The following is a 16,076-nucleotide window of genomic DNA, read 5'->3' as shown; positions in this document are numbered from 1 at the left end:
GAAAACTCAAATTGCAAAAGTTAGGCCACCACTCTATAAATGGTATGTCAGGCCATTTCTAGGTCATTTTGAAGTTTTTGCAAGTTGGGGTTTCTAGGCCACCACCTTAAAAAGCCTAGAAATGGCCTGATATTCATCTAGTGTGTTTTCTGGGCCATTTTGAAGTGGTGGCCTAACTTTTGCAAGTCGGGTTTTCTAGGCCGCCTAGAAAAACAAAATTTCAAAAGTTAGGCCAACATTTGATTTTTTTTTTCAGAACCTTGCCACGTGGCTCACAATGCTCGACGGCAAACCCCGAGCCCCAACGTCTAGCAAAGATCCAGCGGCAGTCGCTCTAAAGGTGGACATTGAAAGTTGCAACATTCCAGTTCTTATCGTTGGTACCAAAGCAGATCTTGTCCCTCATAAAGGTCCAGTTAGCTATGATAGACTTCATATTGACTCGTTAAAGGTGAGCTGAGCAATAGATCCCAAGCATTATTCTACATTCTGATTTTCAGACCATAATCCGTAGCTCTGCCAACTCGATCACCCTCGCTCGCTTCTTCGACTCCTGCCTGGATCGCACTCGTCGTACTACATCTCTCAACTCGTCATTCTTCGCCAAACCCCGTACGATCACCCCGAACACATCGATGGTGTCCTCTCCCCCTTCAACGTCTTCTGGAACAACGCCATCTGGAGCGTCTTCTGCAAATGTGACGAATCGGACGATGAGCCCGTTTACTACTATTCCTATGGGATCTTGAGAATTTTTTGGGAGTTTATGACGTTTTTGTTGTTGTTTGTAATCTATAAAATAACATATTGCTTTGATTGGTACGGGAGAAATAAAGTATAAATGTTTTATTGGAATTGAATCTATTGAACAGCCTTGGCGCTGAAATCAGCTGGTGGTTTCAATAAAATTTTCGAAAACTGAAGTCTGAAAATAATTAAAAATCTAAAATTATCGACTTTCTAGACCCTGAGTTATAGCCATTTGAAGTTTGTTTTTCGTTGGAACTTTAAAATTTAAATTTTTGCATTTTGAATTTTTTTTTTGAATTTTCCAAACTTTGCGAAAATACAAATTCCCAAAAGTGTTTTAGTCCAAAAATGACTTCTCTACGGCATCTAGACGCCGAGTTATAGTCATTTGAAGTCTAGAAGGTGAGAGACGCAGACAACGAGACACTCTAACTGTCTGCGTCTCTTCAACAAACTTCAAATCGCTATATCTCGGCTCGAAGACTCTAACTCGAAGACTCGAAGGCTCTTGGAAAAGGTTTCAAACTTGGGAAAATTGAAAACATGTGTCAACTTGTCAAAGTCCACTGAAAAAGCGATTTTTGGTACTGAAACGGAAATTTCAGCACTTTAGTAGTTTCTCAAGCATATATTTTTCTTAAAATCGCTCATTCTTTTATACAAAGTTCGAACTTTTTTTTTCATCGAGTCTCATTCGCTTTAATCAAGCTTAACAATTAACAGATGATCGAGACGCACACATAACTTCATTTCATATTAATCAAATAAGAAGCACAATCAGGAGTAAAGCAATGAGAGACGATTGATTCGATCCTTTGTCTTCTCCATCTCCATTCTCTCCCATATTTAATGCTTTACACAAACCGACAGGATTCGGCCCATTTGGACAAGCACTTCCTGGCGCTCCCTTCTGGAAGTTAGATTCAGAAGGGTTTTTTCTGGAAAATAAATAAATAAAAACGAATCTTTCTTTTTATGCTTACTTGGGCCCTACAGCACACAGATGTTGTTTGATTGTTTTAATCAATTTATTCAACTGACTTCTCTCCAGTTTTCCTCTTCTTTTATAGCCAAATTTGAGATCTTATCTCATTTGAAACCGATTCATGTCACGGCTATATTTTTAGTGAAGATTTATGTTGTTCAGAAATAGGGCAGGTCCCTTTTTATAATAATAGAAAAAAAGAATACTTTTTTCCAGATCATTTATTTTCTCGGCGTGAAAAGCTAATATACTTTCTCACAGTGGTGTTTCCGGAAACTTTCTGAAGGTAATTTTTTTCCGGATAATTTGACATTTTTCTCGGAAAATCGTATTTTCCCAAAAACAACAAAAAAAACATGAAATTGAAAGGAAACCGTTCCCTTCTCTAAATCCTTCTATTTTCATGGCGAAAACTCAATTTCATGAGATTTCTAATTATAAAAAATAGGTATGTTGATATAATAGTGTGATAAGTGTGTTATTATTTAATTTTAAACCCAATTTTCAGAATATTCAATTGGACGAACTGGAAAATCAAGATTACAACTTTGAGCTTAATTTTCTTGATTCCTGTGAAATATTTAACATTCTGTCTACTGATAAATTGTTTACCATAATATAACCAAAATTTCATCAGTTGACAAAATTTGTGCACAATTGTGCACAATTAAAATACTCCGGTGTTTCTTGCTTGGTCGGACCTAACAAGGGAAGTGTTTTCAGACGGGGGTTGAGAATTTACTCAAAATTTTAGTACTTATAGTTTGAGACTCCCTTTACACGATGTCAGAAATATCTCGTCCCCGGATTCACCAGGAAGCTTAAAATCTTCGTCTGAAATTTTTATACCGATTTCGCGCTCTCCCTCTCTCCTCTATCCCCCTCCCTCCTCTACGCCCTCCGCGCCAGAGGAAAATGTCGGCTGTGTGGTTTCACAGGTCCTGGGCGCGCATACGCATAATGGATGGGCGACGGAGGACGCGCCGATGAATTGGGTACAGGGAAAGGGCGCCGGTATGGGGCATATACGGGGCATATGGGGCACACCGCCGCCGCAAAGCATCTCCTCGCCTGGCTTGCTGGCACTCGATGAAATGAACTAAAACGTTGGTTGGGGGTTCCTAGAAGTATCAGTTAAGTTCTATTGTGATGTGATTTTGTTCAGGTCTTCCGATTTCGTACTTTTCCTTTATTTTTCCATATTCTTTTATATTTTGAACGACATATTACTGATTTTTCGAAACTCAATGTTTTGGTTTTGAAAAAGACTTATGGCAGTTTCCATTTAAATTTGATAAGCAATCAAAAACAGAAGAAAATGGGAAAAAATTCGCTAAAAATTGTTTTTTTTTCATTTGTTCAAAAATATGTCTCACTTTCACTTTTTTGAAATCGCATGAAAAATCGAAAATTTTTATAATTTACACTTTGTAATTATTGTATACTTACCAACTTACATTTTATTCCACCTGAAAGTACGATTTTTAAAATAACTACAAAGTGAAATAAAAAATCTCAATATCACCTATTTTGGCGAAAAACATAGCAATTGACGAGTGAAAGACATGTTTCTGCAAGAATTCAGCGATTTTTTAGTCTGCCATAACTCTTTTTCACAAAAAACGTCGAAGGAATAATCGAAAAACCAGAAATGTAGGCTCGAATTGACGAAAAATTGACAAAGTTGCCGGTGTGGATTTATGGTAAACAATGCGCGCATCCGGGATTTCGGAGTGTTGTAGTCGGCCTACCGTATCAGACCCATATCGCACACATCGCCCACACACCTAGAATCCATCTAGGATACGCGTGCATTCGGAACACTCGATTCAGCCTCTCCCACATCGCACACATATGAGACTCATCGCAGCTCATTGTTCGCGATATGTGTCAAACGGACTTCTAGAGGATCGCATATGGATCGGGTCCTTTATGCGCATCATCGCCCAGGACCTGTGTTTGTGGTAAGAGGGTGACTCATTAGGAGTGAATATGCTGGTTCGAACCCCGCTGTGGTAAAAACTTTATTTGCTTTTTTCGAAACGAATTTTTGATTTCCAGTTTGGCCCGCTAGACACTTTATGATACAATTTGATGAATTTTCAAAATTTTCAAAGTAGAAAGAAGATTTTATGAGAACTTGATGAAACATTTAATAATGATCTTTTCGACCGGTTCTTACATTCTCCTATAGTTAAAAAAACAAAGTTCTACCCTCTGGAAACTTCTCAATTCTACCCTTTTCGAAATGTAGTACTTCTAAATCGATCAAATATAACTTTTGAACCTCTTTCTATAGATTCCAGTCAATTTCAAGCAATATTTGAGAAGCTAGGGGTTGTCAAGGTTCTAGCAATTACGACTCTTCGGAGATTTTTTGAGTCCAAAGACGAAATTGGGATGTCAAATATTGTGAGAACGCTATTTTCATCGTTTTTGAATAACTGGGACTTTTTTTGAAACTTTTCAAAAAAATTTCAAAAAATCATTTTTGAAGTGTGGGGCACCCCATGGAGATATTTTTCAAAAATTTTCAAAAAAATGTTTTTTTTGAAATTGTTCAAAAACTATTCTAGATAATAGAGAAATGTTCAAAAATGAGGTTCGCATTCGAGAACATCATGAAAAACAAGTTTTAAAGCTCGGAAAATGAACATTTTTGGTCAAAATTTAGCACTGAAAACACTTTGAGAGACCATATTTCGATTCTTATCGGATCCGGGGATGATATATTGCTGAAGCCGTTTTCAGCTTGTTCGAAAGTACCTTTTCACAAATTTTGAGCAAATTCTCAACCCCCGTCTGAAAACACTTCCCTTGTAAGTAAGAATGTTTTCACATTCCATTTCAGGAGTCACAATTTCAGAAGTTCGACTTCCGAACCTGACTACCCACGAGGATCATCGGGGTCTCAGTGCCCTAATGGAAAGGCTTCCAATGGTGCAAAAGTAAAGGGAAGGATGGCGTTAAATCCAGCTCTGCAATGATCACTTCTCTTTTTCTTTTCTCCTTAATTGCATTCTTGGCTCTTTTCTAAGATTTCAAATAAACGAATTTTTTTCCCCATTTTTTATTTGATTTAAAAAATACCGTGTACCGTAAAACTTGTATTAGAAGGGCCGGTCCTTCTATTTTTCCAAGTTGCCTCCGGAGGGCCATTCTATTGTAAGGGCTTTTCAATTAGAGGGTTTTTTTTCTATTGTTCCGGCCATTTTTCCAGGAAATTTTTTTATTTGACGAATTTACGTTCAACATTCATGAAATCTATCATTTTCTCCAAAATCGAGCAAGTTTTTTTTATCAAAAAATTGTCTTTCAGCAAATTTCTAGGAAATTGAGGAATTTCCGGAATATTTTTCATGGAAAAAGACGAAAATTTTTTTAATTTTAAATACACATTTTGAAGGAGATCCTTCTTCACAGAGGGCCCTTCTATTACATGAGTCCCTTCTATTTTTTCAAGTCCCTCTCGGAGAGCCGTTCTATTAGAGGGGAACTTCTATTGAAGGGTCCATTCTAATACAAGTTTTACCTTATTGAAAAAAAACACCAATTTATTTCCGATCCCAAAAAACACCAAGTTCACTAAACCATCTCAACTTCCAGCTCCTCATTGAATCTCACACATTTGTTCTTGAAATCCACGTTGGCACAATACGCAGTCAGAATATCCACACCAATAATAAGGACACATCCCAAAGAGCACTCTTCAAAAACTGCCAGGACTACTGGAAGGAAATAACCAGAAAATTCTAGTTCCACTGAAAATAATTTTTTTGATCTACATATTAGATTTATTTTGATCTACAATACCATCCAAAATCTTGCCCAAAGCTTGGCTAACTCCTCCAATCCCTTGAGCATCCACCTGAAATCTGGAATCCAATTTTTGGAAAATCCCACACTTCTCGGCGACTGATCTAGTAATTATGGATAATTGGGCGCCTGGAAAAATAAAAATAGGGCACATGAAATTTTAGGTCATTAGACACTAGGCCATACCAGTATCCACAAGAGCTGTAATTTGGAATCCTTCGATTTTCAAATTAATATGTGGCATTGGAGATTTAACGAAAAACTGCGACAGTTTGTCAGTAGCATTTTTATAAGCTCTGGAATTTTTGATTTTTGAAAAATCCCGATTTTTTCAAAATTTACTTTCTCAATTCTTTCAAAACTTTGTATTTTTCACATTCCCTGTGATAAATCATCAGATTTTGGTCACAATATGGGCTCAGGTCCTGAAAAACAATTTTTCAAAAAAATCTAAAAATTTTTGGTAGGATTCTTACAAAATGCGCTCCATTGGACTCTTTGGCGCTCCAAATTTCTGTGTCCCCACATAGAACCAAAAAATCGATACTGTATCGATTGAAGTTATTAAAAATAATTGTTTCCATACGGTCTTCTGGAGAGATCTGGAATTTTTTTTTCGGAAATTTAGACTACAAACTACAGAAAGACTAAAGACTATGAACTACAAAAATACTACAAACAATTAACTACAAATTACAAAAACGACAACAAACTAATACAAACTACAAAAAGACGGCAAACTATAAACTACAAAAATACTTCGAACTGCAGAAAGGCTACAAACTACAAAAAGACTACAAACTACAAAAAGTCAATAAACTACAAAAAGGCTACAAACTAAAACAAAAAAAATCTAAACTACAGACTACAAAAAAACGTTTATACTACAAACTACAAAGAAGATTATTACCTCGATTTTCTTTATGGGAATCTCCTCCTCATCTGTAACTAGTCCAATTGAAATATACATCATTTTTGGCGTTTTTAATAATTTAAATTTTAAAAAATCAGAATTTTTTTTTCAAAACTGGAATTTTTTATGGAATCAATTTTTTTTAGGTTGAAAACTTTTCAGCACGTAAAATAGACAATTTTCAGAAACCAAGATCTCCTGGAACTCGGAAATTTCGATCAACCGTAAAACCTGTATTAGAAGGGTTTGCACTTCTATTGTTCCAAAATACCTCTGGAGGGACCTCCTATTACATGGACCCTTTAATTAGAAGTTTTGTTTTCCACTGGAAGAGTGCGAAAATTTTCTGATTTCAAAACACATTTTGAAGGAGTTCTTTTTTCACAGAGGGCCCTTTTATTACAGGAGGTTCTTCTATTTTTCCGAACCCCCCTCGGAAGGCCCTTCTAATACAGGTTTTACAGTTGTTTTTAATTTTTTTGAAATTCTGAAAATTTATTTGAAAATAAAAAATGCCCATCTTTATTCTCATGTTTTAATTATCTGCAATTTTACAAACTGAACTTTAAAAAATAATTTAAAAACATTAATTAAAAATTTCCGAATCCACGAAAATCCTATGCTCGTCGGCGTAATTGCTCATTTCCTGGGAAGCTCTCACAATGCTCCTGGCCTAAAAATTTACGTAATTACACCCCAATTAACTCTCTAATTACCTTAAACATCGCCATCTCGAATTTCCGTCCATTTTTGATTTCAAAATCCTGGACACACTCCGCATCTTTACACATTTCAATCTCGTCAGCGAGGTACGTAAGCTGAAAAAGTTATTAATGGCCTAGAAATCCAAAAACTCGGCCATCACTCACTCTATCGATCAGCTCGGCCTCTGGTGCAGATTTGAAGGTGGCAAGGAGTTTGATAAGATCTTCGATTTTGATAATATTCATTTGGACGAACTGGAAAGACAAAGAATCAGAATAAAAGTAACCAGAACTGTAAGCCAATTTATCTCGGCTCCTGTCGGAGATACCAAAAAGTTGTCAACTGATAAATTGTTTCCCATTATGTCAAAAACATGTTATGAGTTGGCACATTTTAGATAACTATTACAATAACCGAGATAATTAAGCTTCAACATGACAGTGCCCGAAAACATACCGATTGACAAGATTCCTCATGCTTAATACATTGTGCGGTTAGAAGAGATAAAACGCGGCTTGGAGGGTCTGAAAATGTGGGAAACTAACTAAAAAGAGCTCTGAAATTTTCAGAGCAATCTGAAAAGAGTCTCGTACCTCTCTTCCAATCCGAATGATCCATTTCCTGTGCCGCAAAAGTCCATGCATAGAGATTTGCAAATACTAGAGCTCCAAAAAGAAAAGTGAGGATTCTCATGGTTTTCCAGAATAGAAAAGGGAATATTCTGGAATTCTCTTTCTCTACAGTGTGAAATTTGGAAATTGAGAATTGAGGTAGGACTAATGACATGGGCAATGTTTAGATTAGAAGAGAAAAAAGAGTAGGGTCAGGTGAAACTTGATAGGGGCGGAGCCTAGAGTAGGTGGATGATATAAACAATAACAATAGGTAGAGGTAGTTGATATAAACACAAAATGTTTAGAATTGTGGGAATTTTGCAAAATTGGAATGACTCTATTTCTGGTATTAACTGGTCAATAAGATGAAGTTAAACATGTTTTCAGTTGATTTTCAGGAATCAGGAGCTCGGATGTCAAGTTTTTGATCTTTTTGAAAATTTTAGAGGGTATAAAACAGATCTAGATTGAAAAATTTGCGTTCACAGAAATTTTGGAAAATTCCTAGTCTTTCAGTTATTTGCCTATTTGCAAGGGAATTTCAGAAATTGGCGAAAAGCTGAAAAAGGGATTCTCAAAAAAATTCAGTGAATGCAAAGCTTCCAATCTAGGTCTGTTTTTCACCATTCAAAAATTTCAAAGTAATCGGAAACCTAAATTATAGGTCACAATTTTGGAACATTCAGATTCAACCCCAGAAGAGGAAATGTTAAAAATTTGACAACAGAAAATTTCCCTCTCAATAAACTTATGTACGGAAAAGCTACAAAATTAAACTTTCTATTTCAAGTTCATATTTGAGATGATTTTGAAACTGAAACATTATTTTTTCGATCTGGAATCTTCTAATTTTGATGGGAGAATCGTTTCTCAGAGTTAGTTAGTGTTTAGTTTTAAAAGTTTAAAAATCAACAAAAAATATACAAAAAATCATACTTTCATGAACACTATTAGTTATCCGATGTTTTACCTTTTTTGATTTATGCTTTAACTCGAATCTCTTGAGAAACCACAATTAAAACTGTTTGATGAATTGTGTAAAATATAGAATGGTGCTTAATTATTGTAACATTTTTAAAGTTGAATATCTTTTTGAAGGGAATTCAAACGTTTTCCATGCACAGAAAAATAAAATTTTACATATTTGAGGACAACAAATCAAAAGGGGTAGAGAAAATGAAAAAAGAGGTGTAGAGTTTTAGAGTTAGTAGAGTAAAAGTACATATTTTTGAAAAAGGTAATGTTAAATAGGGTTTATGCCGAGCCTTCGCGGGATCTGCCATAGTTTTTTTTTCAGAAACAATATTTTTTGACAAACTACATTATATATGATAGAACTCTGCGAGTTCTACAAAATGATATTATTTGGAAAACTGTGTCTTGTTTATGAACAAAGTTACAGACAAAAAAAAACAGAGGCTCGGCCCGGCCACTTTCTGACTTGTAACTTTGTGCATAGACATGCCATAGTTTTTTAAATAATACCACTTTGTAGTACTCGCCGAGTTCTATCATATCTGATTTAGTTGATTTGAAAATATTGATTCAAAAAGAAACGATGGCAAGGAAAGGATGGGATTAACAACAACAACAACAACAACTAAATGCCTAAATAGTGAACATGTGAAACGGGAAAATATATATGTGAGGGAAATAAAACAGAATGAATACAATCTTTGGTGAAAGTAATTAACGAGCTTACTATTAGAAATATCTTTAAAAAATGTGTTATATCTCGGACCACATCACAACTGAACCAGCTCATTAATGAGGAATTACAGTAAAAATACGACTGAATTCCTCCGTAGGTCTCCAGGTCGTGGTATTAGTTACAGTTCTTCTGAAAAACGTTGATCTTGAAAAATGGGAATGAACTTTTTATACTAATTATCATTTAAATTATCTATTGTAACACATCAAACATATCTTTCCGGTTTGCCAAAAATTCGTTTGAATCTCTCGTACTTCGTCTCTTGTGTGAAAGATCGAACAGGGGTGGTTTTTTGTTTGCTGGAATTTTTTCAATTTTATGAATTTCTTCAAATTTGAACATTGTTTCAGACATTACCAGATTTACTATTCAATTCAAGTTGTTACAGAACCTAATTACAGCTTTTCCCGAAAAAACTAAATTTTTCAAAATTTTCAAAAAATTTGAAGCCATTATTAAGCTTCTTCAACTATTGAGAAGGCTTGCACTTTTAGGAGTTTTTTGACATTTTTTTTGAAAAATGCTTCAAGAAGTATTTCGAAATTTCTCTCCAAAAGTTTTTGAATTTCCGCCCAGCTGACTTGTTATTTCCGGTTGTTTACCCTGTGCGGAGTTTCGAGAAATTTTGTTTTCAAAACAACTTATTTTCCCACTACTACAAAAATTCGTCACATTTCCCAGCATTGCTAAAGGTTAGGATTTTCGGTATAAAAGGGAAATTTGCGTGTTTTGTCAGTTGAGGCTTAAACTTGCTTTTCTCATTAAAGCGCATTTGGAAAATCTCACCTCCAGCAACAAATGCTGCATTTCTTCCTTGAATTATTTTTCTTTTCTTTTTTCTGATCTTCCATATGCCTTGCCCGCTCATCCCTGGTATTTTCTGCTATCCTATTATCTTCCTCAGTTCTGAACCAGGGTGAATCTAAATGCGTTCCAGACAGATTCATCTTGTTGTACATTTTCCCGAATTTTCTGAACGTCCAAATCCATAGCCAAGGAGAAATCACTTGGTATAGTATTGTGGATAACTGAAAAATGTGTTTCATATACTCTACAACTACTGTTTTATTGTATATCAACTACTGAGTTTGTAAAGATCTCCGCAAACCCAGGATAGCTCATAGCTGTCAAATTTGACCCAATTTTTTTTCAGTTTCTGTGAAAGATTTCGAATAGTGATCAACTAACAATATATTTGGCACAATAATACAAGTGTTTTATCAGTTGAAGACATTTTGATACCTTTTACATGGATTGAGATAATTGGCGAGAAATTTAAGTAATTCTTTTCGGCTCTAATTGTTTTGGCTCCTGGGATTGTAGGTATGATAAAGTTGGGTAAATACAGTAAAACAGTGAGTAATGAAATAAAGTAAGTAATACCGTAAATGACAGTGCACTGTTGGTAACATTTTATGACCTTGGTAATATTTTGACATCTTTCACAGAGACCGAGATAATTAGTGTCAAAGTGACAGTATTATATGGTTTCCTAGTGAAGTAACACTTGTAAAAACTAATACACTTTGTATTATAAATATTCAAAACTATCATTTCATTAATTGCCAATTTTTATCAGCTCTTAATTCATCACATCGTTCAACCTAATGTATTTTCCTTTTGGAAAGCGTTAAAAAATCAAATTACCGTATACAAGGCCACCTATACTCACACTTTGAGCTGAATTATCTCGATCATCTCGAAGAGATATCAAAAATTGGTCAACTGACAAAATGTTCATCATAAAATCTAAAATGTTTTGTTAGTATCTGTCACAAGACTCGAGTTAAATTGGCTAAAGGGAATGTTGGCGGCATTTAGTTCTCTTCACTCACATTCCAAATGTAATATTCACTCTCTGAAACTTTTTTCTCATCCTTGAATATAATCCGTGTTACCATTCCCATTTTTGGGATATTGAAAACCATATGAAGTGCAAGATTAAAAACTACCAGCCACCAGGACACTGTAGATTCTCTCTTTTTTGCGATAAATCCATGTTGGAGGTGTCCGCTGAAATAATGTTTTTTTTTCAAAAATTAAAAGAAAAATTAGGACTAATTTTTCTTTTGTTTAGTATTTCCCATAGTCACTCACGTTGGTTGTGGAATGGATTCATACCAAGACCAAGATAAAAAAGCTATGCATACCAATAAATCAGGGAGAAGAATAGCCTGAGAATGTTCAATTTTTAGACCGTTCTTCGCTATGTCTCACCAATTGATTCACAACTGGATCCCACGCATTCCTGTCTCCAAAAAAGGAGCAAATCAATATAAAATGTCTGTAGCAAAAATCTTGATAAAATGCGACCAGAGTAGCAAAGATAATCTAAAATATTTCTCCTCATTGTTTTTCAGAAAAAAGCGCTCACCGAAAAGACAATGAGAAGAAACGAAAAAAGTTTTCGATGACTTTTTTCATTCAGCAGAATTCGAAACATTAATGTAACGAAAAATAGTTGAGAATCTGATATTGTTTCATTGTTTTGGATTACTGTAGTTAAGCGAACTTACAAGTTAGTGAGATTGTCTCGCAGAGCTTAACGATGACACAGTACTTCATGGGGATCATTCCGTATAGATTCAAGATCTGGAAAGTATAAGTTTGGAAATCCTAATTATAATTTTTTGAAATGGTTACCTGTAGAATTATATGAGCAATACAGTAGATTGCTCCCGCAATCGCCTTCGAAGCCATTAGATACTGTAACTTTTTTCCTTTATTCATCTCAAATCGTTCTTAAACCTAACCTTCCACGAAATCCTATATTTTGCCTCATTAAAAAAAATGTTCACCATAAACAACTGGTCAAATAAGCCAATTAAAGCCAATATTATATGAAGAACTCGAAGTTCAACAGTCGGTTCCTCAGATGTGTAGTTTGTAGTGTCCATAATTATTTTGTAGCTGAAATTTGTAGCTATAATTTATAAAGTATAGAGTATATAATTAGAGTTTCGCTTCCAAGAAAGTCAGAAAATTTAGAGCGAGATAGTCCAAAACACAAAAAAACATAATAATACCCTATTTGGGTTACTAGACTACATGTAAAACCGTTAGAATCAAAACATTATCTTTCCATTGAAAACTTTGTACTAATAAATACTTTAAAACCTGTATTAGAAGGACCTCTGACTACAGTAAGTCCGCTCTAGTGAACCGTAAACACTCTATTAAAGGGCCAACTAAACCGTCAGCTTTGAGACAATTTATGTCGGTTTCTGTGAAAGATATGAAAAAGTAGTCAAATGATAAATTTTTTATCATAATTTCATAATCACTTTATCAGTTGATACATTTTTGATATCTTTTACAGGAACCGAGAGGGTTGAGCTGAAACTTGACGGAGTGGAAACTTGACAGAGTATCACAGGTTTTACGATAAGAACAAATGTTCACTTTAAAGGAGGGCAGACAGCAAAAATTTCGGGGAAAATTTCAGGGAATGTGTATTTTGCCGTCGCGGTGTTCGCACCTAAAGCACGCAATCCCACGCGCAAACATTTTTATTTTTTTATTTCCCGACTTTATTTTTTTCAATTTTTAACGACTTCAAACATTAAAAAAGCTCTTTTTTCTTATTTATTATAAAACCCATATAAAAGTGATTTTTTTATGTAAATTTAAAGTTCTATCGACCGATTATTTTGCCAGTCGCCGGTGTTATTTATAGGCATGCGAAAAAAACTATTTTCTCTTCGATAACCGTTTCTTCACTGTTCCTATTTATCTCATTACTTCTCGTTATTACTCTAGGAATAAAAACTGTTTTATGACTAGGGTTTTCAGAGACGTCTCCATTTTTACTGCTTCCTTCACCTTCCGACGACCAGCCCTGCACGAGGATTGTTTTAATTATGTGGTTTTTCTTTCAATTATTATGTCTCTTTCTAAAAATTAATTGTAGTTTTTTTCATATTTTATTTGTTAACAAAAAAACAATAAAACAAGTTTCTTCATTTTCAACTGATTTTGGTACTTCGGAGCGAGGTCTCGGCGGCACGCTGGTAGCCCTTCAGAAATTCCGAGTTCAAAAAGTTCAATCCGAAGGAAACAAGGGAAGAAAAAAGTAAAAACACCAGCAGGGATTGAACCTCTGACCTCCTGAATACTAGCCTAGAGCGTAGCCACTACACTACGCGTGTAAGAGGCGACCATCGCGTTTTTCACATTATGAAGCGACGCCGCAGCAGCAAGCTAGTGAAGAAATTAGGGTGACAAAAAAGAGCATTTTTTCGTCCTTGAAGTGTTTTTTTCAGGTTTTTAAGTACATAGCTATATTTATACTTCAGAGTTATATCTTTTCAGTAAAAATGAAAATTTTGAAATTTTTGATGTCTACCCTCCTTTAAATTTTAAAAGCCAGTCATTACATCGTTGGTGTGCAATTAGAAGATTTATTAAGTTTAGTAATCGACATCAATGTAAAAGTTGTAACTTTTTCAAAGTCGCTACTGTTTCATTCAGTTGATAAGGTTTTGATCAGTGATCGAAATTCCAGTTACTGCTTTATTTATGTCAGGTACAATGCAAACAGATCCATTCAAACTTCATCTAGGCCATAGTAACGAGTCCGGTTTTAACACAAATCAGTTTTTTTAATGCTCGTGACAATATGTTCTAGCATACTGTCTTTTCTGGAATCGACTTCTTACGAATTCGCTTTGATATACGCCTTATGCTATATTCTATTGCTGATCCGATATCAATGATTACAGGAGGCATGTGACTTTACTACAACTAGCGATGACTCATGCATAGGCTTACAGTAATCATATATGCTATCCAGCTCACCTAGTTATCCTAGACAACGCTAGAAAAGCAACAGAATATCAGTAAATAATCAAGAAATTTCAACTAGCAAGCAAGAAGTTTTGTTGTTTACTGCCACCAACAGCAAAGTAGTAGCAGAACTGAAACTGCGAGGCAACATCTCTCGGCGCCAGCTCTCTTAAAAGCAGAAAAAGCAAAAACGAGAGTAATAATCAATGGATCTCCTGCCCCGCGACGTCTGCGGCGTTTATTGGAAAGCGCGGCGCTGATGTTTGCTAGTTTCAGCTACATCATTGTTTATGTTCTGTGGTTTGTGTTGATCATAGACATCCTTGGAAGATAGGGTATAGTGAAAGGGTACGGTAGGACAGGTGATCAGAATACTTATGAATCACCGATGACTCTGAAAAAGAGAGAAGGGCGTGAATATAGAGATGTATTTCGATGGTTACTATAGTTCCAGTGTATTACTGTAGTACTGTCAAGCTACTGTAGTTCAATATAGTTACTGTATTGCGGTGGTTACTGTAGTTCCAGTGTATTATTATAATACAATGTAGTTACTGTGTATTACGGCGGTTACTGTGGTTCCAGTGAATTACTGTAGAATAGTGCAGTTACTGTATTCCGGCGGCTGTTGTAGTTCCAGCTTATTATTGTAGTACAGTGTGGTTACTGTACTACGGTGGTTACTGTAGTACAGCGTCGTTACTGTGTATTATTGTAGTTACTGTAGTTACTGTATTAAAAGGGTTTCAAAGATGATCTAGCCATTTTTATACCTTAAACACTTCAACATAAAGACCCTCCCACTTCTAACAGAACAATTTCGGATCTGTGTCTTGAAAAATGGAATCCCAGCCTCTAATTGACTGCCATCTAATAGAAGGCTACTCCAGCTGTGGATTGAATTTACAGTGCCATGATATTAGTTTAGAGAGCTCACGGTAAATTAGGATATATTCACATGTGCTTTAATGAGAGGGTGATGTCACACTTTTCCTATCTCTCCTCTTTTTCTCTCATTCTCTCGCTAGTAAATTTCTGATTTTCCTGAAATAATATTTTCAGAAATTTCACTCACTTTGTTTCTCCGCCCATTTCATAATTGTCATCTTTCCGCTAAGCTACGCCCAGAATTAGATCCCCTCCTCTCTAGAAATAATCACATCCTGCCTTGTCTAATCACTCTCTGTTTTTCATAGAATCACTTTTTTTTGGTGAACTATGTCCTGGGATATTTATAACCTTTCCATACCAACAATTTGTGTTGTTATTGAAATTTCAGGGGTTTTTGGTTCTTGTCATTTCGAATAGGAGAGTTATGGTAGTCAAACGATTTGAGATGTGATAACCACTTTTTTGAATTTTTGACCTTTACTAACTTTTTTGAAGAATAAACTAGTTTTAAAGAGGGGTCGTGTGGGGACCATACTCCGGAGGTACATATATCAAAAGAGGGTACATTATGCTCAGGAGGTACATAGTTTGAAGGAGTACTTCTAGGTAGTTGTCTCACTATAAGGGAGTACATCTAGGCCAATCTCAGCCTAGATCAGTGTGCCTTATCGACAAATGATTTGTCGACAAACGCCCTTTTCGACAAATTTATCGACAAATTTACCGGTAAATTTATCGGAAAATTACCGACAAATTGTCGACATGAATTTTCTAAGCCACGATTCTTTTTAGCCTAGAAATGATCTGATGTTCACCTGGTGTGTTTTTAAGTCATTTTAACATGGTGGCCTAACTTTCGCGCGTTGAGTTTTCTAGGCCACCATATAAAAATGGACTAGAAAACAT

General features: G+C 35.3%; 4 protein-coding genes across 4 annotated transcripts in view; 1 reads left to right on the top strand and 3 right to left on the bottom strand.

Annotated features, from left to right (window-relative positions):
* The window catches only part of CBG00332, a gene marked incomplete at both ends in the record, with an annotated part of 1,258 nt that extends 509 nt beyond the window's left edge, over positions 1-749 (top strand). Inside the window, 2 exons of the mRNA XM_002632279.1 lie at positions 257-451; positions 501-749. Coding sequence (XP_002632325.1) covers positions 257-451; positions 501-749 — 444 coding nt within the window. The remainder of the gene's footprint in view (positions 1-256; positions 452-500) is intronic.
* Positions 750-1,510: 761 nt separating this feature from the next.
* Positions 1,511-2,048, bottom strand: CBG00331 (the record flags this gene model as incomplete). The annotated part of the gene is made up of 2 exons (XM_045244710.1): positions 1,511-1,660; positions 1,995-2,048. 2 exons carry the CDS (start codon positions 2,046-2,048, stop codon positions 1,511-1,513), a joined length of 204 nt encoding a protein of 67 aa, XP_045091542.1.
* A 3,272-nt stretch (positions 2,049-5,320) lies between these two features.
* Positions 5,321-7,862, bottom strand: CBG00329 (the record flags this gene model as incomplete). The annotated part of the gene is made up of 8 exons (XM_045244708.1): positions 5,321-5,496; positions 5,549-5,680; positions 5,738-5,847; positions 5,894-5,976; positions 6,028-6,153; positions 7,334-7,423; positions 7,626-7,693; positions 7,763-7,862. 8 exons carry the CDS (start codon positions 7,860-7,862, stop codon positions 5,321-5,323), a joined length of 885 nt encoding a protein of 294 aa, XP_045091541.1.
* A 1,837-nt stretch (positions 7,863-9,699) lies between these two features.
* Positions 9,700-12,391, bottom strand: CBG26216 (the record flags this gene model as incomplete). The annotated part of the gene is made up of 9 exons (XM_045244707.1): positions 9,700-9,793; positions 10,281-10,522; positions 11,330-11,507; positions 11,592-11,668; positions 11,712-11,825; positions 11,869-11,963; positions 12,011-12,086; positions 12,138-12,200; positions 12,248-12,391. The coding sequence occupies 9 exons, from the start codon at positions 12,389-12,391 to the stop codon at positions 9,700-9,702; spliced, it is 1,083 nt and encodes a 360-aa protein (XP_045097927.1).
* Positions 12,392-16,076: the final 3,685 nt, after the last annotated feature.

This window comes from Caenorhabditis briggsae, assembly GCF_000004555.2.
Source record: "Caenorhabditis briggsae complete genome, chrIV, whole genome shotgun sequence".
NCBI lineage: Eukaryota > Metazoa > Nematoda > Chromadorea > Rhabditida > Rhabditidae > Caenorhabditis > Caenorhabditis briggsae.
This window is presented reverse-complemented; position numbering and strand designations above follow the sequence as displayed.